This window comes from Boleophthalmus pectinirostris, unplaced genomic scaffold (genome assembly GCF_026225935.1).
Source record: "Boleophthalmus pectinirostris isolate CB_2022bp ecotype Guang Dong unplaced genomic scaffold, ASM2622593v1 HiC_scaffold_12, whole genome shotgun sequence".
In the NCBI taxonomy this organism is placed as follows: Eukaryota; Metazoa; Chordata; class Actinopteri; order Gobiiformes; family Gobiidae; genus Boleophthalmus; species Boleophthalmus pectinirostris.
This window is the reverse complement of record NW_026571018.1, coordinates 15,567,073-15,589,889: the sequence shown is the minus strand read 5'-3', so window position 1 is coordinate 15,589,889 and position 22,817 is coordinate 15,567,073. Positions and strand designations below refer to the sequence as shown.

General features: G+C 35.9%; 1 protein-coding gene across 5 annotated transcripts; it reads left to right on the top strand.

The window, feature by feature from the left end:
- The first annotated feature begins 179 nt into the window (after positions 1-179).
- On the top strand, positions 180-22,486 carry sytl2a (synaptotagmin-like 2a). Of its 5 annotated transcripts, none has more exons than XM_020934581.2 (19): positions 180-240; positions 4,384-4,663; positions 6,075-6,229; positions 7,506-7,629; positions 8,936-8,993; positions 9,083-9,185; positions 11,966-12,445; positions 13,396-14,904; positions 16,148-16,246; positions 16,321-16,359; positions 17,243-17,322; positions 18,123-18,227; positions 18,305-18,474; positions 18,836-18,938; positions 19,012-19,173; positions 19,755-19,857; positions 20,208-20,313; positions 20,784-20,989; positions 21,766-22,486. In XM_020934581.2, the coding sequence occupies exons 2-19, from the start codon at positions 4,563-4,565 to the stop codon at positions 21,912-21,914; spliced, it is 3,852 nt and encodes a 1,283-aa protein (XP_020790240.2). In that variant the 5' UTR covers positions 180-240; positions 4,384-4,562; the 3' UTR covers positions 21,915-22,486. The 5 variants fall into 5 exon arrangements, with proteins under 5 accessions (XP_020790240.2, XP_020790241.2, XP_020790239.2 ...); XM_020934582.2 differs by having other exon boundaries at positions 9,080-9,185; positions 18,123-18,191; XM_020934580.2 differs by having other exon boundaries at positions 9,080-9,185.
- Positions 22,487-22,817: the final 331 nt, after the last annotated feature.

Here is a 22,817-nt window from a genome sequence, read left to right as displayed (position 1 = left end):
AACTTTCAGCTGAATATTGTGATCTATTCTGTTCACTCTTACCCCCTCGTCATTTGAAATTCTAGCCTGAAACGTAAAAAGTATTAAATAAAATGTTAAAATGCCACATAGGTTTTTCTTCCCAAACTGTGTAGGCCCAGTTAAAAGCCTTTCCACGTGCCTCTGTGGCTCCTCCCTCCACCTGCAGAGGGACAAGTCCACACACCAAACCCGGGCAGCTCCCACAACTACACATCCAAGGTAAGGAAACTTTTCTACATTTGAGATATAGGCTCAAGGGTTTTACTTTTTGTCACAGATCAAGGCTTCTCTTTCCCAAGTCTAAATAGTTCAGATCAAGTGAGATAAATTTACAAGGGACAATGTATAATGGGCAAACCTGTTACCACACGTCTGCTTTTATTTTCAGTAGTCTATACGTTGCTGTTAGTCAACCTAAAACTAAACAAACATTGTCCTATAACTACTGTGTTCTTTAGACCTGCTTTGCATTCGCAGATAGTTTGGTCATATGTGGGAACTTACACTTGGGACGTAGAAAACTTTTTTAATTCACAAGGGAAATTACTTGGCCACAATAGCTCACACATTACAATATAAGCTAAAAACAAAGGGAAAAAAAGTTTATAAAATTCAGATTTCAAAATAATTATAGGTAAATTAAGTAAAATTTCTGGTGAAAAGTCTGCCATCTGCTTGTCCCCATGGGAATATTCCACTGCATGGCATTAAATGTATCCATCTCCATGATAACAAGTAAATGATAAGGATAAGTTACAGGTCAGATCTGTGGAGAAGCAAGCCCGCTCACAGAATGCATGTTTTTAAAAGTATTTCTGAGCAGTAAACACAGCAGTAATTGAATAAATACAAGTAAATTATATCTTTAAAATGTGTTAGACTCTTCACCAGAAAAGTTACTTAGTGCACCTTTAAAGTAGCAAAAATAGCAAAGGACTTGTGTTAAATATGGCACAAATATACAGATTTGTATAGCCTACTTGTATGTACACGCAGAATAAAATAAATACATATATTGGCAATGCACAAGAGGTAGTGTTGTAAAAAACTGAGAACAAAATATTATACAACATGATATTGGGTTCTCAAATGCATGTATAGTGTAAGCTACTTTATTTCACAAATAAAGTAATGTTGCCTATTCAAAATTATTCTTATAAAGGTTAAAGTAAACTGCAGAGTGTTTTTGTAGTCAGAACATGATGTTAAATGAGATACAGTTTAACTGTGGCCATTCAGGACAAGGAAGCACACCTTTCATTAACTACACATTTCCTTTTGCAAACATGACCTGCAGCATTCTTGGTTTTGGTACAATACAAAACATCTGTGGCCCCTCGTAAGAAAATAATACTGTACTGTGTAACCAAAAGCCCTGCTCCTAAGCACAGAGGCGATTACAACTCACTTTCATAATATGGATTACTTAAAGGTGCATTGTGTAACTTTTCTGGTGGAGGGTCTGTCTCCATGGAGATCTTATTGCTTTGTCTGGAATGTTTCACAGTGTAGGATTAAACCTTTTTACCAGACCAAGTTAGAGGTCAGATTTGTGGAGAAGAAACCCCGCTCAGAGTGAAAATGGCAGTTTTTCAAGGTATTTTTGAAGTAAAAAAACAACAACTGCAGTTTAATAAATGTAAGGAAGATCTGTTTAATGCCATACTGTGGAACATTCCGGGCAGAGCAAAGACGTATCCATAGAAACAAGCAGGTGGCGGACCCCAAACCAAAAAAAAATTTGATAATACAAATTAGAAGATTAGGAGCTAACTAACATTTCTAGTGGAGGGTATACTATTGACTTGTCTCCATGGCGATGTTATTGCTTTCCCTGGAATGTTCCATAGTATAACTTTAAACATGTACATCTAGCATATATTCATTACAGGTGTTTCTATTACTTAAAAATACAATAATTTCTTCTGTGAATAGAGGCGACTCTCCACAGATCTGAACTGTAATGTAGCGTAGTGCTGTAACCTGCTTATCTCCCTCATGATAGATAAGTTTAAGCTATACTGTGGAACATTCTAGACAAGCAATAACATTTCCATGGAGACAAGCAGGTGGCTGACTCTCTATTATTCAGATTTCCTCAAATATCTATTATTTCATAAAGATCTAATCTACAAAATTAGCACCGATTTTTCTTGGGTCAGAAAGGAGAACATTTTCAGCAGTCTGTTTCCAAGACATGTCAAGGCAAGTGAAAGTGAATTAAAGTTTTGTTCAGCTTTTTATGGTTTTGTTGTTGCCACTTTTTTAGGGCTTACCTTTAAAGTTCCTATAGTATGCAAAATTGATTCTTGGGAGCTTTGTGACCTCCTTGAAAACATATTCTGAGTTGTGTTTTGTTTCATTCACACATGTTTGAATAACCCTTTTTTCAGTCTGTCTACATCTCCAAAGCTCAAAATGCTCTATTCCACCTTGTGATGTCCCGAAGTTTTCAAATTAGCAGCTCCTTTTGCCTTTTGGTTAGTAGAGATTGTCAGTTCCAGGGCTAAAATAATCAAAATGATTCTAGTGAAGGTGTATGGAGTTTAAAAGCAAGTAGTGGCACATTTTCATGTTTTCAGTTTGAGAGAAGAACTCAGCCTAAATATGCAGGGTTTGTGTGTTAAACATGTGTGAATGAAACAAAACACAACTCCAGGTATGTTTGCGATATAACATAGATTAGAAAATGTCATGAGATGGGCCATTTTAGTTGATTAATTAGTAAAACATGAAATATTTACATTGTGTGGTTGCAGTGTCTTGCCGTTGTTCATTTGAGCAAGACACTGGATTAAGTAGGTCAATCGAGCTAAACTCCTAATTCTCCAGATAGTGGGGAACCAGCAGTCAGCATCTTTTTTTACGTTTGGGTGGGTTATATATAAGAAATGTATTTGATAGCTCGACAAGTCAGTACAAGCATCTCTAAAACTGCAATGATGCACGTTCCTATGCGCAGTGGTCAAAATCAGCCAAGTCGTCCAAAAAATTTCAAGTGAGGAATAGGGTGTGATCTATGTGGCCTGAATCTGTCTTATTAAAAGTAGGTCAGAGTGCACTTTTACTGATATAAAATTGGAATTGCAATCAGAGCTGAACCCGGCTTGCCAGTGCCACTTCACATTGCAATATGTTTATTATAGGCTCTATTCACACTTACATCACAAACCAGGAAGACCTTTGGAAACATGTGATGACAATTTCCAGTGTAGTTCCTGACACTGGGCTCGCCGACCGACTGTGATAAAACCCATTGTAAATGTAAATGTCATCAGCGGTAAAATGAAGACTGCATACGTATGTGCTGTTTGGAATTATCTTGCGCCCTCATCTCTTCTAATCGCATGTACTCAGTGCATTCGGAGCTGTGCGGCACTGGCGAAATTATGAAAATTGAGATATGGTTGTAATTGTTGAATAGCTGACATTAAGGGAACGCTACAATGACTTGTAGATGAAACAAACTGGGACATTTTCTCATTTTTTCCTAAATTTTGTCAGCCTTACTACTGCCAACAGAGCCCTCCAGAAGTCATCGCAGGTTTCCAAACGTCTTTCTGGTTTGTGCCGTAAGCGCGAATAGAGCCAATTTATTCCTGTTAAAGCTGCATTATAGTTCATATTGAAGTGGTGCATTTTAAAACGGAATCGTATGTAGCCTGTGGTTTTACAGTTTTAAAAAAGGTACAATCACAGGATACAATACAGGAGGCATACAAGTTTTTCTCATTCTCAGTATATGGACATGTTCTGCCTCAACTCAGAACCTCCAGAATTCCCTCATTAAACTGCAAAGACTGCACTAGCACTTATTCATGATTGGCTGTAGATCAGAGAGAGTCCTTTTAGGTCCATTTGGTTTTAGTCATAGAAACAGGCAACTCAAATGAGAGACTTGTGTGAGGCTGATTCTACTTTCTGATTGGATAAATGTCTCGAGAACCAAAACAGCTTTGGCATCACACGGCAAAAAAGCTTGGCCAAAATTTAAGATATAAACATTTAAATATATCAGAAAATTACTTAAAAGTGGTGAAATTATCTGTCCATGCAGCTAGATAATTTTACTTGTTAAAATAAACTTCCCCTAGACTAGAAGTAAGCAGTTTCTGAACTAGTAAGTAGACAATAAATCTGAAAACAAGATGAATAACCTGATATAATTTTTAAAGTCTTGGCCAGATCAGAGAAATTTGCAATGGATGTGCAATGTTTTTGTAATTAAGAATATATAATTAAGAACATTGCAATTATTTTCAGTAAAAGCACTTGATTTGAACATGTTTACCTTGTAATAGGAGACACAAATATATAATGTTTTCCATATTTACTCAACAATGATTTATCTGTATTTTTCAGTTTCCAAAATGGCGGAGCAAAACGAGACCCGTGATGAGTGGGCATGCTAACAGACTTTAACTACCATGGATTAACTTCAGATTATTACACATGGCTGGCCCAATGAAGCCTAACTCAAGGTGGTGAAGATGGTGTTTTGAAACGTCACTGCGAATTGGGAGAGAAAAACGTCGGACATCATGATCGACCTGAGCTTCCTGACGGACGATGAGCAGGAGGCCATTCTGGCTGTTCTGAAAAGAGACGCAGAGCTGAAGAAAGCCGAGGAGAAGCGAGTCCAGTCAGTCTTATATGGAGAAAGCAGTGATGGTTTTACTTAAAGGGGTTTTAAAAGTTTTTAAAAATAGTATTAAGTTAAAAATTGCTTTGTGTCAGTGCAGATAAGAGTTGCCAGATTTTCAGCGAGTCCAAAACAAGTGACCAAACAAAAATAGAAACAGCTGGTAATATACTTGCTAATGAGCTGTACACATTTTAATAGCATAACTTACAACAGTAAGGACTTTAAATGTTAACAACTTGTACTAAAATAATTACTGTGACTATTAATGCGAAGCTAAATAAAGCAGAACATTTTATGGCATGAAAGTCCCGTCCGAAAATTTGCAAACAAGCCCAAAGTAGCTGTAAAGAAACTGACTTGGCAACTAGGGGTGTGCATTGCCTTGAGTCTGACGATACAATACATGTCATGATATGCATGTCATGATTTAATATATGCTGATTTATCCCAATATATCCTAATACTAAAACAATGGATGATTTATTGCAATTTATCAATAATTACTTCCAATAATATTGTCAAGTTACTACACTTTGACGAGAACCAAATTTCATGAAATATTACCTTTTTTAAAATCATGAGAACAGTGAATGCAACTAATTAATTTTTGTGAAAAATATTATTAAAAAAATTGATTCAGATGCATTTTGAATCAATTTGAGAATTGTGCAATGAAGTATCATGATATATCACTGAATCAATTTATTATTTTTTCTTACACCCCTATTGGCAACTATGGTGCAGAAATATTATAAAAGCAGCTCTAGTGGTAAAATGACACCGCTGTGTGCTGTCTGCATCTGAATATAAAGCACTTTTATCATCTGTGAATCAGGAAGTACAGCAGCTGTTAGCATGCTAGTTGGTTTTAGCATTACTGTGACAGCAAAACTCTGCTCTGCCCTCTGAAAGTTCTGAAAAGCATTTATAAACTCATTGCAGTGAATAAATAGTAGTGTGTTCAGAAAGTGAGTGCAAACTGTTTGAGATATACTTCAAGTTTTTAAAGGTACATTGTGTAACTTTTCTTGTGGAGGCCTGTCAAATGCTTTTCTCCCTGAAGTTGTTATTGCTTTATCTGGAATGTTTCACACTATCGTATTAAACCTTTCTATCTTCATGGACACCAAACCAGACCAAATTACAGGTCAGATCTGTGGTGAGGCAACCCCGTTCAGTCAGAATGATTGTTTTTTTAAGTATTTTTGAGTTATAAACCCACCTGTAATTTAATAAATGTAAGGTAGAGCTGTTTAATGTCATACTGTGGAACATTCCAGGAAGAGCAATGAAATATCCATAGAAACAAGCAGGTGATGGACCCCAACCAAAAACTTACATAGTGCAGCTTTAAAACAGATACAGCGCCTTTACTTTAATCTACCGTATAATGTCTCTCGTGTCACAGGAGGCTGCAGCAGATGGTAGAGGACAAAGGGCAGCTGAAGTACCTAACGGGAGAATGGTTTTATGAGACCAAACAACTTCGGCACCAGGAGAGAATCCACGGCTCTGATATCATCTGGGCCTCCATGAAACACACTCACAAACCCATCACTATATGTACGTCTTTATTATTATACAGTTTCATTATACATTAAGACACAGGTGTCAAACATAAGGCCCTCCAAGACCTTTAATGTGGCCCTTGGGTGATTTTCTACTAAAATATTTTAAATGTTGAATTTGAATTTTTCTTAAAGTTTCGGGTTGTTCATAATATTATAATATTATAATAAGAAAGAGTTCATCAATTAAAAAATATTTCTCTAATAGATTTGCGTTTCTCTGCACAAATATTTTAACTTATTGTTATTTTTGGGGTTTATATGCCATGAGTTTTCTGATCCGGCCCCTTTGGGATCAAAGTAGGTTGGATACGGCCCCCGGACCAAAATGGGTTTGACACCCCTGCATCAAGAGTTACTGATGCCGTGTACTTGAAGGTCTAACATTACACAAAATTGACTCTTGTGAGATTTAAGGCATGTTATAATGTTGTTACCTCATCAAAGACAAACCTGGAGTTGTGTTTTGTTTATTCACACACGTTTGAGTAACCTTATTATTATTCTGTCTACATCTTTAAAGCTCAAAATGCTCTGTTCCACCTTGTGATGTAGTGGTAATTTTCTTTTACTTTTAGTAGGGATTGGCAATTGGAAATCATCCAAATTAGTGTTTTCTGTTTGAGAGAAGAACTAAATTTGCAGGGTTTGTGTTATAAACATGTGTGAACGAAATAAAGCTCTAGTTTTTTAGGGTTTTTTTTTTTGATGAGGAAACAACAATAAATCTAAATCTCATCTAATGTTTTTATTGCTATGCATGTGAGAATGGGTCTATATTTATTAATTTTTACTGCAACAGATTTGCTCTGTTGAAGTTTTGTTATATTTTGTACAATGACAATGAATCTAAATCTTATCTAATATAAAATATAGCACAATAAAGGTTAGCAGTAGAGCAGCTTTATTTGACAGAACATGAACAACATTTCTGTGAAGAGATGAGACAAGACAAAATTCCCACAAGATGAGACGACGTGAGGTTTTACTGGTACTTAGGCGTGCACATCTGATAAAAGTTGACTCCAAAGACACAAAGATGCACGATTTTGATTAATTCAGTTCAAATGGTTTTACTTTATGTTTTTGCTGTCAGTGTAGCTCTACTTTTGGAACTACAACTTCTTAAAAACTGTAACTTAACAGCTTTCAAGCTAAATATAAACAAAAAAAGGTCAAATAAGTATAAGTTAATTTTCTATTTTATTTTGTGAGATTTTATCCCATCTCCACTGCATGTCTTTTTAGTTTTTCCCTGTGTGTTTTTGCAGTGGAGCTCTCTCAGATGATGCCGGAGAGACCCAGTTTTGTGAGCAGTGAGAATCAGGACGTGTTTGTTCCAGCTGTCCTCTCTGGTCTGTTACAGGAGCCTCGAACTCCGCCCGGCAACAGCTGGTAAACCACACTCACGTTTGGACATTTAGACAGTGAAAAAGACATTATTCTTTTTTCCGGTAATTAAACTATAGGCCTGTCACAATAATTACAACATTGCCTTATCGTTCAATTTATGAAAGTTGGAACAATATATTTTTTAGCATTACATTTTTATGTAATACATTAAGATTTAAGTTGTAGAAGGTAGAAAGTGACTTCTATTGTTAATTATTGCTTCATTCTGCTATTTATTTGTTGCAGCTCAAGCTTTTTAATGATACTGTATTTAAAATTGGGTTTACTGGGATTATCCTGCTTTGTGTTTGTGGCATAAAGTAGTTTCAATATTATTGTTTATCCCAGTATTTCTCTATAGCAATATAGAATGCTTCAAAATTTGTTATTGTGACAGATAATTATTTTAACTGTAAACTGCAATATTGATCAGCTTAACAAAAGTAACTGGTTCATTAGTTTCCTGTTCAAAACTGCATAAATAATGAGCTTGGCCTCTTTGCAGTGGCGTTTTTTTTTGTTTTGTTTTTTTGAAAATCAATTACGAGACCATTCTGACCTCTGTATGCATGACCCAAAGTCTGAATCTCTTGAGTAAACAAAAGCATATTGTTTGTTGGTCTGGTAGTGGATTACTATTTTTCGTTGTGACATAATTCAAACTTATAGTAAAAAGTCTCTGTTATAATCTTCTTAAGAGGTCACATCTCACATGTTCATGTGTACCACCAGATTTAGAAGGATGGGGTCACAAAATCAGATATTTCTCTGGGCCCACTGGCACGTTTCCTAAACCTTAAAGGAGATCTATTATATAATACTGATTTATAAACACTTTATTCCATGTTCTAATGGTGTTCCCTGATCATTGACTTACTCAGAATGGTATTGATTGATATCAATTGATTCATGTGTGTTTGAGTAATCCTTCACTGCATTTGAGGCTCTGAAAATTCCTGTTTTCACCAATCTCCTAGTCTACTTTTCTGTACTTTTGATCATGGTATTCAAAAAATTCAGACTCCAGGTCACACGTGTTTAAAAAAAAAAAAAAAAATGTAGTATTTTTCAACATTGAAAACACAAACACAAGAATTGTCACTGAGAAGTTCTATGAGTTCTGCAGTTTTGAGCACAAGCTGTTTCTATTATTTAAGTGTTTTAGATCAATATTGCACTTTATATTGTTTTTTTTACATGTAAAATCATAATCTAAATATGTATTGAATAGTTCTTTAATATAAATTTAACTTTAACGTACAAACTGATGATTTATTTCCCTACTGATTGTCATGTTATTTTTTAATAGGGATCATGTCGAGAACACATATGAACAAGTGACCTCCAAACCACTGTCACCCACAAAAGTAAGAAACCATTTTAAAATCATACAAAAAACACAAAACATATGACTATTTTTTATTATATTTGTTTATTTATTTTCTTTCCAAAGCAGAGGATAAATCCTTTTAACAGTGGACCAGAGGAGCCTGCGTGTACAGAGGACACAGAGCAGCCATCACAGACAACACAACAATCTCCATACTCACAAACTGAAGGTATGTTTGAACTCATTTCTCACTACATGCCCATATTAATTCTGACTTGCTTTTAATAATGAAAATATATTATTATGTTTCAAATGAGGACATATGTTGGTCAAGCCATAATGACACGTGTAAGTCTCAGATTTGTCTTTTTGTTCCTTGGTTTTCTATAATGTGGGCTGCTGGTTTGTTTTCTCTGCTGTAATTGTTGGTTTGGGTTTTTGTCATAGAAGGCAGATGCATGTCTTAACTTGTAATTTCCCAACTTTATCTGAGGCAGGGCTTTTACTTGGAATGGCAATGTTTTTAACTTGAGATTTCCATACTGGCTGCTGTTTTTTTCCTTTTGTAGGTTTATCATTGTTATTGAATGTGGTATTTTTCTGTCTTTTGCTTTGGGTAGTCAAAATAACAACTAACTATTATATTAAATTACCTACAGTACCGGTCAAAAGTTTTAGAACACCCTAATTTATACACTTATTTATTGCAATTCAAGTTGTACCAGTTCAATGAAGCGCTTGAAATGGTACAAAGGTAAGTACTGAACAGCCAGAGGTTAAAAAAAGATAAAAGAACAAAACACAAGTCCATACTCTGCCAAAACTACCTCAGGAAAAAGAACAAGATGGTAAACTTGAAAACATGGAGTGTCCAGCACAGCACCTCATTGAGCTGATTTGGGATGAACTGGACAGAAGAGTGAAAGGCAAGAAACCTACAAGTGCCACACATTTATGGGAACTTCTGCAACAGACTTGGGAAGAACTTTCTGAAGAATATTTGATTTCTGTTGTAAGAAGAATGAGCCACGAGTGTGTTCAGCTGTTATATCTGCCAAAGGTGGACACTTTCATGAATCAAAAATTTAGAATATGTTTTGGTGAACAGTAAAGACTAAAAAAATGGAAAAAGTGTGGTGTTCTAAAACTTTTGACCGGTTTTGTATATTACAGTATTTTCTGATCTATGTTCTAATGTAATGTTCTAATCTAATTTTGTTTCATTCACACATTTATTTATCTTTAACCTCCATACACCTTCACTAGAATAATTTGTTTAATTTCAGCCCTGGAATTGCTAAATTTCTACTAAACAAAAGGTAGCTCTTAACTTAAACTACACCTTGATGACATCACCAGGTGAAATGGGGCATTTTGAGCACTGAAGATGTAGACTATAATAGTGAAATATTGCTCAGACGTGTGAATGAAACAAAACACAACTCCGTGTCTGTTTTTGATGAGGTAACAGCATTCTAACGTGGCTAAAAGCTCAGAAAGAGTCAATTTTGCGTAATTTTGGACCTTTAAAGGTGTCAAGTCTGCTACATGCTGTCTCCATGGACTTTCAAAGCTTTCTCTGGAATGTTCCACAGTATGACTTTGAAATATCCATCTAGAATTACGTTTATCAAGGGTCTTTTTAATACTCAAAAATACCTTGAAAAACCCCTTCTTACCAAGAGCACTTTTCCCCATCTTGACCTGATGGCATCACATACTATCTCCATGATGACATGTATATTTAATGCACTACTGTGAAACATTCCAGGCAAAGCCATTCCATCACCATGGAGACAAGCAGATGACTTGCCATCCTCCAGAGAAGCTACATAGTTCGTTTTTAATAATTTAGCAAACTGTCAGGTTCCATTAACAGACACAAGATGTAATTTATAGTACTTTTTACTATAGCAGAAGTAGGTTATTTCATTTATTTATACACAGACTCAACAATCCCGAACACAGTGTAGGACTCATAATACCCCATAATATAGACTTGTATACAACATTTTGCGTGATTGTTGTGAGGAGAGTGTCAAACCTGCTCAGTGAAATAAGCCCAAACACGCAAGACCAACCGACTAGCCACGGATTACAGCCAAATACATTCCAGCGCTTTAATCTTTACTGCATGACTTGTGGCCATTAGGTTTCACATGGGACTTCTGTGGAAGATTCTAAAACCAGAAATGGAAATAGTCCAGAATTTGTACTTCCACCTGTTATGATAATTACATGTATTGATTTATTGTTCCATATGTTATAGCTGGAACAGGATGTTTTGGGGCACAGTGTTTATCAGATGTACATGCTTTTTAGTGGAGAATTTTGTCATTTTTTGTAGTACTATAACATTTCAGCTGTTGAGAGTTGAAAAAGTAGCTTATAAAATGTCAAATTTTTGTATTTGGGATTGTACAGTGCTCTTTTAAATGAAGTGAAATTACAGGGCTAGAATTAAACTCAGTTACAAGTACAAATAATTTAGAATTTAAAATTTTACTGGAACACATCCATTATGTCTTTGCAGAAGTAGTAGGAGGAGTAGTAGGAGAGATTTTACTCAATTACAAGTTTGTTTTACTCAAAAAAGTACAACAACTACTACTATTTATAATTATAATAATATTAATACATAACACTTGTATAGCGTGTTTCTTTACCCGAAACGAACAAAGACAAACAGAAGAAACAAAAAAGTGAATTAAAAGTGGTTTGAAAGTGATGGGTTTTCAGGACTTTTTGAACATTGTGAGTGTGGATGAGTCTCTGATGTGTTTGGGGAGGGTGTTCTGGATGGTGGGGCAGCAGCGGAAAAGGCCCTGTCCCCCCAGATTTTGCTCAGTTACTTCCCAAAGAACCTACTCACTTCTAATAACTTTCTAAAACTATTTGTTACTTTCCACTCCTGTCTATAACTAACACAAATTCATAACATATATAGATATATCTGTATAAATGTTGCTCATTAATAACACTGCATTGTCCTCTTCGTTTATCTTTCAGAGTACATCTTACCAACGGATCTTGTCAATCCTTTTGGTCCTTTACAAAACCTGGGCCCCACCTATTTGATTGACCCCATTTCACCAAAGTCACCTCTCCAACCTGTACCTGAAGAAAACATCACCAGTATTACAAATGATTATATTAACGAAATGGAAGACTTGTCCAATGATGCTGCTCCAAGGGGAATCCTAAAGTCAGATCCTGTAGTTTTAGATGAACAGAAGTCAACCCAAGCAGAATCTCCTACTGAACAATGGATAGATAAGAAACAGGTGAGGTTTATCAAGAGGAATGATGGGAAAGAAGTGGGAGAACACAGCCTTTTGGATGTGGACTCGTTTACTCCACAAGAAGAGGAGAGAAAAGAAGCAGAGCATCGTACAGAAGCAGAGGATGGAGCAAAACCGAAGTCTGAAGTCAAATCAACAGACAGCGAGGTGGCAATGCAAGAAGGAAGCCAAGAGGAAGTTACTAATGGTAAATGATTTGCTTGATTTGTTGACATAACAGTAAAAAAGTGAACTAAAATTGATTTGAATTTGCCAAATAAGAGAATAAAAACATACAATATTATTTAGACTTATTTATACAGGATTGGGATGGTTTTAAAGCAATTTAAAGTTCCTATATTACACAAAATTTACTCTTGTTGAATGTTGTTACCTCATCAGAAACATACCTAGACTTGTGTTATGTTTCATTCACACATTTTGTAATCAAACATCATAAGGTTGTCTGCATCTCTAAAGCTCAAAATGATCTGTTCCACCTTGTGATGTCATGAAGCGTTTTCAAGATAACAGCTCCTTTTACCTTTTGTTCAGTCTAGATTGACAATTCTGAAATTATCCAAAGGATTTTAGAGAAAGCGTATGGAGTTTAAAGAAAACAGTGGAGCACTTCCTGTATTACCACATGACATCACAAGGTGGAACAGGGTGTTTTCTGTAAGAACTCAGACTAAATATGCAAGATTTGTGCGTTAAACATGTGTGAATCTGACAAAACACAACTCCGGGTATATTTTTGATGAGGAAACAACATTATAATATAGATCAGAAAATAGTGTAATATGTGCCTCTTTAACTTTTTGCATTTATTCAATTCAATTACAGATGTTTTTATTGCTGAAAATACCTTAAAAACATGCATACTGTAAATGAGGTCTCATATCCAGAGATCTGACAGGTAATTTGGCATCACCTACTTGGAGATAGATACATTTAATGTTTTATTGTTGAACATTACAGGCAAAGAAATATCATCTCTGTGTAAACAAGCAGCTGCCCGTCAAATCAATTATGTTTTCTTTAGAAAGCCACTTTGATTACCTTGTCATTACATCTTTATAAAAATACATCAACAGGATTAAAACATTTTATTTCAGTAATCCATGTTTAATCTCTGTTTAAATTCTTGTTTTACAGATCAGACAGAGAAATATCAGAGCCAAAGTTCAGTACCCTCTTTAATATCAGCTGTACTGGAGTCACATGAAGCTGTCCATGTTGAGAACCAGCCAGAGGAAGACCACACACCTCCCATCACTGAAGCTTCTTCCCTCATTGAAGCCCATCTCATCACCGAAAAAAAACTGACCAATGAAATCTCAAAGAAATCGTCCCATGCGGTTTCACCATCAGCTAAACAGCGACTTTTGGGATTTTTTAAACGAGACAAGACTAAAAGTACTGAAACAAAGAAGCAGAAACCAAGTGAAAATGAGGATAAATTAATTTTACAAGATGAAGCAGTGGTATCTGTAGAAGCCCCATTACAGATAACTGAAGATAGAGAAAAAAGTACACCTGAACTGAACACATCATCTGAGAACACTGGTTCAAAAATAGAAGTAAACAGAGAAGAAGTTCTGCAAATTACAAAAACAGAATCCTTACAAATTACTCAAGCAAATCTACATACACAAAATGTACTCGGTAATGTCTCAGGAAGTGAAAATGATGTTGAAATTGTGGCCAAAAGCGATGAAGATTCTCAGTGTAAACCTTTGCTAGAGTCCTCCAATGAAGATGGTACATACAGGGCATTCCCAGTTCTGATTTATGAAGACAACGAAGACTCCATTGTGTGCTCAGTCCCAGAGACGCAGATCATTGAACTCAACTCAAAACCATCACCAGTGGTCATTCCTAAACAGCTGTCTTATATACCTCAAGATGATAAACCTGCAAATGTTGTTGAGCTGAAAAACTTTTGGGAGGAGTGTTCAGGAGGTAGGGCAAGTGCTCCTTGTAGTCCGGTACACTCAAGTAAAGGTTCTTCTGTTGGTTCTCCATTGAAAACCGCAGGAAGCCAGAAGAAGCCAGATCCAATTTCTCCTTCTAAAATCATTACCGTCAAATCCGTCATAGTTAACGACAAAGGATTTGTGAGCCAAAGCAGTGCGGAAAGATCACAGGAAGCACCACAGAGTCCAACCAGATCTCCAACGAAACGATCTAAAGAACAATATGATGAAGTGAAGCGTAGCCCGTCCAAAACATGTCACCCAAGGGTCCTGCCAAGAGAAACGGCAAGCCCTGAAGGATCTAGACCTGCATCGCCGTTGAAAACATTTCCAATTGTTATAGATACAGATGAGAAGCCAAGACAGAAGAAAAGCCCATCTCCTGAAGGAAAAAGTAATCTTGAAAATACTGAAACTAACTACGTATCTCCCCTTGCGAGATCTGTCATATCTCAAGATTATGAACACTACTTGGGACCACATGACAAAGCACACGTACCGCCATTTCAGAGCATGCATGCAGAAGAAATTGGTGATCAAAACAGACCACAAAGCCCTCTCAGAGAGTTTGTGGCTAACCAAAGTGGGAACAAGGATCCCAGAGTCAGTTCCTGGATTGAACAGATTAAAGATTGCAGTGATGACACATCTACGAAGGCTTGGTCTCTGGCTCGGGCAAGTTCAGGCAGTGAGAATATCATTTCTTTCTCCGCTCCTCTTTCTTGTTATTGAGAAATGATGATGGTTTAAATGAATCATGCCCAGAGGTAACACAAAATAAAATATTTGTATCGTAATTGTAGTTTCCACGCTTGCAATCCTTTTCAATTTGTGTTAAAGGGTCCATTTTGTGCGGTTTTCTGGTCTCTGTTATAATGTTGTTTCCACATCACAAACATACCCGGAGTTGTTTAGTTGAATTGTTTAACACACACATCCTGCATATTTAGGGTGTTTTTTTCTCTCAACCTAAAAACACTCTGCTCCACCTTGTGATATCATGTGGTAATACAGGAAGTGCTTCACTGTATTTGTAAACGCCATACACCTTCGCTAGAATTATTTTGATGATTTCAGCCCTGGTGTTGCCTATTGAAAACTAGAGCTTCATGACATCACAAGGTGGAACAGAGCATTTTGAGATTTGGAGATGTAGTCACAGAGGTACTCAAACGTGTAAAACAAAACACAACTGGTATGTTTTTAATGAGAGAACAACATTATAATATGACTTGAAGCTCAATTTTGCGTAATGTAGGACCTTTCAAAAGTAGTTTGATTGTTTAGCCTGACTAGTTACTGCTCCTTTCTGTATAAATAACTAACCCTTTTACATTGATCTGAGATATCAAGAGGTAACAAAAATGTTTGGATTTGTATTATAATTGATATATAACAAGAGGAAAATCAAGTACAAGAGAAAAAAAAAACACTGTGTGTATTTGGTTATGTCTTTTTACAATTCCAATCAATGAAATAATTGGCTGGTCAAGCCATTGCTCAGTATATCCCATTGTTAAAGGAGCACTGTGCAACTTTTCCAGTGGAGGGTCCGCTTCCTACTGGTCTCCATGGCGATGTTATTGCTTTGCCTGGAATGTTCTGTGGTATGACATTAAACATATCCATCTGGCATTTATTCATTATGGGTGTTTCTATCCCTCAAAAATGCAATAATTCCTTCTGTGAATGGGGCAACTCTCCACAGATCTGAATTGTAATGTAATTTAATGCTGTAACCTACTTGTCTCCTTCGTAATAAATAGGTTTAATCTATACTGTGGAACATTCTAGACAAAGTAATAATTTTCCCATGGAGACAAGCAATTGAAGGACCCACAACTACAAATGTTATGCATTGCACCTCTAAGTCTACATTTTATGCATGTTAACTTCACTTCCACTGCAGTATTTCTCTGTATTCCTGACAGATTATGGGGAGAAGTCTGGCCCGGTCATGTCTGCTCTGAAACGGTTATCATCTAAAATGTCCTCCTCCAAAAGTCTGGAAGATCTCACCACCTCAACACGTAACAACAGAACTCTGCATCTGATTATAAAATTGTACTCAAACAACAAGTTTAAGTTTTGTGTTTTCTCACAGGGGAAGAAAAAGAACACATGAACAGAAGTGTGGATGATGGTAAAAAAACAACACAACAATATCAAACATTTATATATTTTTCTTTACTACTATCACTGTTTAGGTCTAAAGTTGCACCGTGTCACTTTTCTGGTCGAGGGTCCGTCAAATGCTATTTTTCATGTTCTTCATGTTCTTCCTTTGTCTGGAATGTTTTACAGTATGGCATTAGACATTTCTGTCTTCATGGAGACCAAACCAGACCAAGTTACAGGTCAGATCTGTGGAAAAGCAACACCACCCACTGTCAGAATGCCTATTTATCTAGGTATTTTTGAGCTATAAAACCACCTGTAATTAAATAAATGTAAACTAGACCTGTTTAATGCTATATTGTGGAACATTCCAGGCATATCCATAGAAACAAGGTGACAAACCCCCAACCAAAAAGTTACACAATGCACCTTTAAAGGCACACTAAAATCTGATCATGATCTGGTTTCTGGATTTCTGGAAATGTCGTGAACACTTACATTTGATGTGAGTAATGAGTGTTCAGAGTGTTCAAACCAGTGCAGGTTTTGACAAGAAAATGTGTAATTTATGTCCAAGTAACTCTGTGGGAGATGAAGTGAGTGTACACTTTGTGAGATGATGAAACTCAGAGAGAAGTACATTCCAAAGTTTTGATCTCAGCTTGTTGGTTTTTATTTGATTAAGACTACTTTATGGGGGTTCTTGCTTTATTTGTTGGAAAAAAAAAAATCTCATTAACACATTACATTTTTAAAAAGCAAACTATTAAATCTGTTTTAAAAAATATTGTTTTCTTTGTCTTCCAATCTGTTGATTAATTTAATGTCACCAGATGCTTTTTGATGATTTCTTTTCATGTAAATCTGAGCCATAAATCTGTCTAATTTTTAACCCTCTGTATTTTCAGTTTCAGAAATGCCTTCAGCAGACTCTTTTGCCACCTCCAAGAAATCAAGCGCCTCTGTGCCGGCCTTTCAGCTGGACGAGGTATAAATACACTAGTACAGTGTGTTTGATTCATGTATTATTCTGTAAATATATATCACAGTACAGGGATTTGACTATGTTATCAACAAACAAAAAAAATCATAAAAACTACCCAACTTTTCTGGTCAAGTTTCTGTGACTTGTCTTGTTTAAATGTCTTTCCCTTACCTAGAATGTTCCACAGTATGGCATTAAATGTATCTATATGTGCATGGAGACAAGTATGCCACTTTGATTTACGGGTCAGATCTGAGAAGAGGTGACCACGCGTAATGTACAAATGTGTGTGTTTCAGTGTGTTTTTGAACAGTTAAAACCTGTAATTCAACAAATGCAAGAAAAATAAGTTAAATGCCATACTGTGGAACATTCCAGGCAAAGCAGTTATATCTCCATGGAGACGAGCATGTGGCAGATTCTCCACCAGAAAAGTTAGATAGTGCACCTTTTTTTTTTTTTTTTTGGATAAAACGGTAATTAAATAAATTAAAGCAACACTGTGTAACTTTGTGGAAATAGCAGAACTTTCTCAGTGGATATAGATGAGCTTCATGCCCTACCTCGGAGTATTATAGCCAGTTACATAATTTCCATGGTTACAAGCAGTTAGACGTCCTCCTATAGGCCAAGTAAGAGTCAGGTTTGTGGACCTGCAAGCCCACTCAGAGCAAGGATGCCTGTTTATCCTTGTTTTTCAGTACAATGATAACAAACAAAATGGAAAAAAAAAGATTAAGTTGTAGTCTGTTTTGGGGTTAAAAAGTTACATAGTGTGGCATAAACATTTTTCTTGTGTTCAGACCGACAGTGACAGTCCTTTTGAGAACAATATGAGCTGGAGGAGGAACACTGGGAGCTCCACGTCCAACGTAAGCCTTTCCTCTGGCATGGCGTCGATGTCCTCTGTATGTTATGGCTCATTATTTTGTTATTATTATTTACTCAAAATCAAATATACGCATAAAATGACCTTTATACACAGGTGAGTGGGAGCATGACCAGTATCTACCACGCAGACCTGGGAGATGTTGATGTCCAGGGCACTATTCAGTTTGCGGTCAACTACATCCAAAAGCTGGGAGAGTTTCATATCTTTGTGGTGCACTGCAGAGGTCTGGCACTAGGGGACGCTAAGAAGAGCCGCTCCGACCCGTAAGTAGTCCAGTGTATGCCAAATGGAGATCAACAGTGACCTGAGGGGGAAAATAAATGGAAAATTTACTTCTGGAATTTACTTCTAATTACAAATACTCACATTATTGTATTGTAATTGACATATACTTGCTTGTAACTGAGTATAATGCTTATCCATTCATGTTTCCTTTAATTCATTTAACTGAAGATATTGCTCCTTGCATAATTAATCCCTTTTAAAGGTCCTATATTACACAAAATTGACTCTTACAAGCTTTAAGCCATGTTACAATGCTGTTATCTCCTCAAAAACATACCTGGAGTTGTGTTTTCTTTGATGATGATGATAAACTTTTGTGTGTTTGTGTTTGTTTTTTAGATATGTCAAATGTTACCTTCTGCCTGATAAAACCAAACTTGGTAAAAGGAAGACCTCAATCAAGAAGAAGACTGTAAACCCTACCTATAATGAAATCCTTCGGGTAATTTGTTTATAAGAAGATTAATATAGATTTGTATATCTGTTATCTAATGTTTTTTTTTTCTTTTTTGTAGTTTAAAATATTGCTGGAAGTTTTAAAATCTCAACATCTGAACGTGTCAGTTTGGCACAATGACACTTTTGGGCGTAACAGTTTCCTTGGAGAAGTGGACTTGGATTTGTCAGAATGGGACTTCAGTAATGCCCAGATCAATGAATATGCGCTGAAAGCCAGGGTAAATGTTTTTCATTATAAATAAACATTTTAAGTGTACAGGGAGAAATCTGGAATCTAGAGAGGTATCAATTTCCTCTGTGTCTTTCTTCCATAAATGTAGTGTACGTAAAAAAACAAACAACTTTTTCACTAATGTTTAAAAACTGACAAAATTTTACATATTTGGGACATACAAATCAGAGAAACGACATGCAGATTTTTTATTTAGATCTTACTGAAAATTGTGCTAAATATTAAAATTTTGCCCGTTTTTTTTTTAATTTTTTAGTTAAAAACTTTAATAAACCTTAATAAATAAGGCATAGAATTAGATATTAAGTCATCTTTAAAATCAAAGTACAAAGTGGGCCAGTTTTGGTGTATAAATTTGCTAATATAAGAATATGTCCTGAAGTCTGAAGTTACAATGCCCCATATAAATCTATGGATGCATGTTGAATAAATTAATATAATAATAATAATAATAAAATATGTATTTGATTTGAAAAAAAAAAAATGAATCAAGGGTTTTTTTGCCTGCTGTGTCTCACCTTAATTATGAATTTGCTTTTGAATAATAGTTTATTATTTATTCTATAGTCAGCCTCTTCAGCTCTGACATCCACCCCCTCTCCCACTCGCTCAGTGGACAGCAGAGGGCAAATGAGAGTTGCCCTGCGATTTCTGCCCCAGACCTCCCCAAGTGAGTGCAAAACTGTTATGAATGTGTATGTACAGTAATTTTCCTGATGGAGAGTCCGCCACCTTCTTGTGTCCATGGAATTGGCTTGAAGGAATGTTCCCAAATTTAGCATTTAACTGGGAGACAAGCAAAGACAAGTTACAGGTTAGATCTGTAGAGAGGCGATTGTTCTCACAGTAAGAAATTGTTCATTAATGGGCAATAAAAACAACTGTATTTGAATAAATGCAAGGTAGATGAAGTTTAATGCGATAAAAGTGATAACATTTCCATGGAGACAAACAGTCGGCAGACCCTCCACCACAAAAGTTACATTGTACACCTTTTATTTTTTACTTTTTTGCATACAGGTAAAAGAAAATCCAGGAATGAAACTGGAGAAGTCCAGATTTGGGTGAAGGATTGTAAGAATCTTCCACCAATCAGAGGAGTCATCATCGACCCTTTCGTCAAATGGTAAAATACGTTTCTACTGGAACTGCGATGGCACTACAGACTATTAATATTTCTTTTTTATCTATTTTTATACATTTCTTTTTTTTGTTACCAGATTTTTCTTGTTTTTCATGGAACAACTAAATAATATACAAGCTAACACGTGACACGTTCTGGACAGTCAGTAACAAAAGAAAAAGAATAGTGCTCATCTGTACATACCAAATTTAAATTATCGTGAATATTAGTGTGAAAATGTAGTTTTAAGACCCAATTTAACCCAATTTTAGACCCAACTTTTTTGTTTTTGATCACCATACAGCTTTAAAGGAGGCACATATAGCACATTTTTTATTGCAAGATGAACTAGAATTTTAATAAAAAACAATATTTAAGTACACATTAAACATCATTTGTATTTGTTGAAACGGACAGAAATATAAATGGTTGGGATTGAGTTGTACATGTAAATTTTACTATGTGCATTGCAGTACTGTTCTTCCGGACACGAGCAGGAAGAGCCGTCAGAAGACTCGTGTGGTGAAGCGGACAGCAAACCCCATGTTTAACCACACCATGGTCTATGACGGCTTCAGACCTGAGGACTTGAGAGAGGCCTGTGTGGAGCTCACTGTGTGGGACCATGACAGGCTCAACAACCACTACATCGGAGGGGTCAGACTGGGGCTAGGCACAGGTGAGAGGCTACAATAAGGCTTTTTAAATATATTAATATATTATAATAAAATATTATATATAACAAAAACAAAAATAGACAAAATACTAAAAAGCTCCCAACCCCACCCCTCTCTCTCTACTCACATACAATAAACTAATAATAATAATACTTTGGTTTTATATAGCTCTTTTCACAGTAACACAAAGAAGCTTCACAATTAAGTAACAGTATAACAAGGACAGGACAGACAAAACAGTAATGTAGTCATGTGTGGGGGCTATAGGCTCTGAGGAAAAGGTGTGTTTTGAGCAGTTTTTTTAAAAAGATGTTTAGTGAGTCTGAGTTCTGGTGTGAAGGTGGAGAGAGCTCCAGAGGGTGGGGGCAGTCATGGCAAAGGCTCTGTCCCCCAAACTACACAAAAACCATGGGGTAAACAAAACAATAAAGGTTTAAAGGTTCTACAATCACAACTGAACCTGTGTCCAAGTGCCTTAACTTGCATATAGAGACTTTTTTCTCATTCTCGGTATATAGACAGGCCAAGTCTCATGTCTCATGTATGAAAGCTCAGAACCTCTAGAATTCACTAATTGAACTGCAGAGGCTGCACTAGCACTGATAAATATAAGTACTTATACACAATTCTCCATATTAATTACACATCATCTACTAGAATATGCTGTTGTTGCCTTGGCTTTATTGGTTTTGTAACCAGAAAGCTGTGAAATTGTAGAGAAATGGAGGAATTATTTTTCACATTAGACACGTGGTTAAATTTTCTGTTTTGTGTCTAGGGAAGAGTTATGGAGTAGATGTGAACTGGATGGACTCAACCACAAGTGAAGCCCACCTGTGGAAGAGGATGCTGGAGTCTGACGGTGAATGGGTGGAGGAGATTTTACCCCTGAGAATGCTGCTGATGGCAAAAAGCATGGCCAAGTGACCCTGAGATGTACTGAGACAAAGAAAAAATATGGACCAGCTATGTTAAACTAATAGTGGAATTTAACTTTGAGGAAAATGCCATCCTCACACATAAGCTTAGCAAAAATATTGCAACAAGAGATGAGTAATAGACCTGGGGCTCTCCTTGAGTTTCACAATGTTGAAAAATCAGGACTGTTGCTTAATGATTAACAAAATTAAATCTTGTCTGGGAAAAAGTCACATATAACGGGAAGCTCAAACACAGGAACTTTCAACTTTCATTTATGTATTATAAATCTGACCATTTCCTTTGATTAAAGACATATGCTCTTGATAACAAATTATTAAAATATATAAAATATATTCTCCCCAATGTCTTGGTATTATAATTCAAAATAATTTATTTATGTTAATCTTAAAATGGTAACAAGTGCTTGTGATGTGCATATGATTTTTAGGCTTTTGTACCATTATTTTATTTTCCTGCTTAATGTGCTTAAATTGCCCCTCAGGGACAAATAAAGTGATACTGATGATGATCTATGATTTAATATTTTAACCTATGGTAATAAACTGTACACAAACAAATTACGTTGTTTATTTATTGATAAAGTTGCTTATGAGAAATCATGACATCTGTAGTATTTTTAATATAATTTATTCTTTTTTTGGAAATTTGAGGAAAATAATGCTGCTTTTTCTAAGTCTAGTGAGTGTACTGACTAAATAGAAACGTAAGAGGGCACTGTTGAGCTACCTATAATCTCTAGGCTCATTTATGATGGGGTTTTTATTTGATGAACAAATGCAGGAAATATGTTAAGAGTTATGTTATTTGCCAAAAAAACACAAAGTCCTTTTAGTATTTAGTGAGCTCATTGGTTTCATTTTTTTTTTTAAATACCATAAGAAGAAAGCT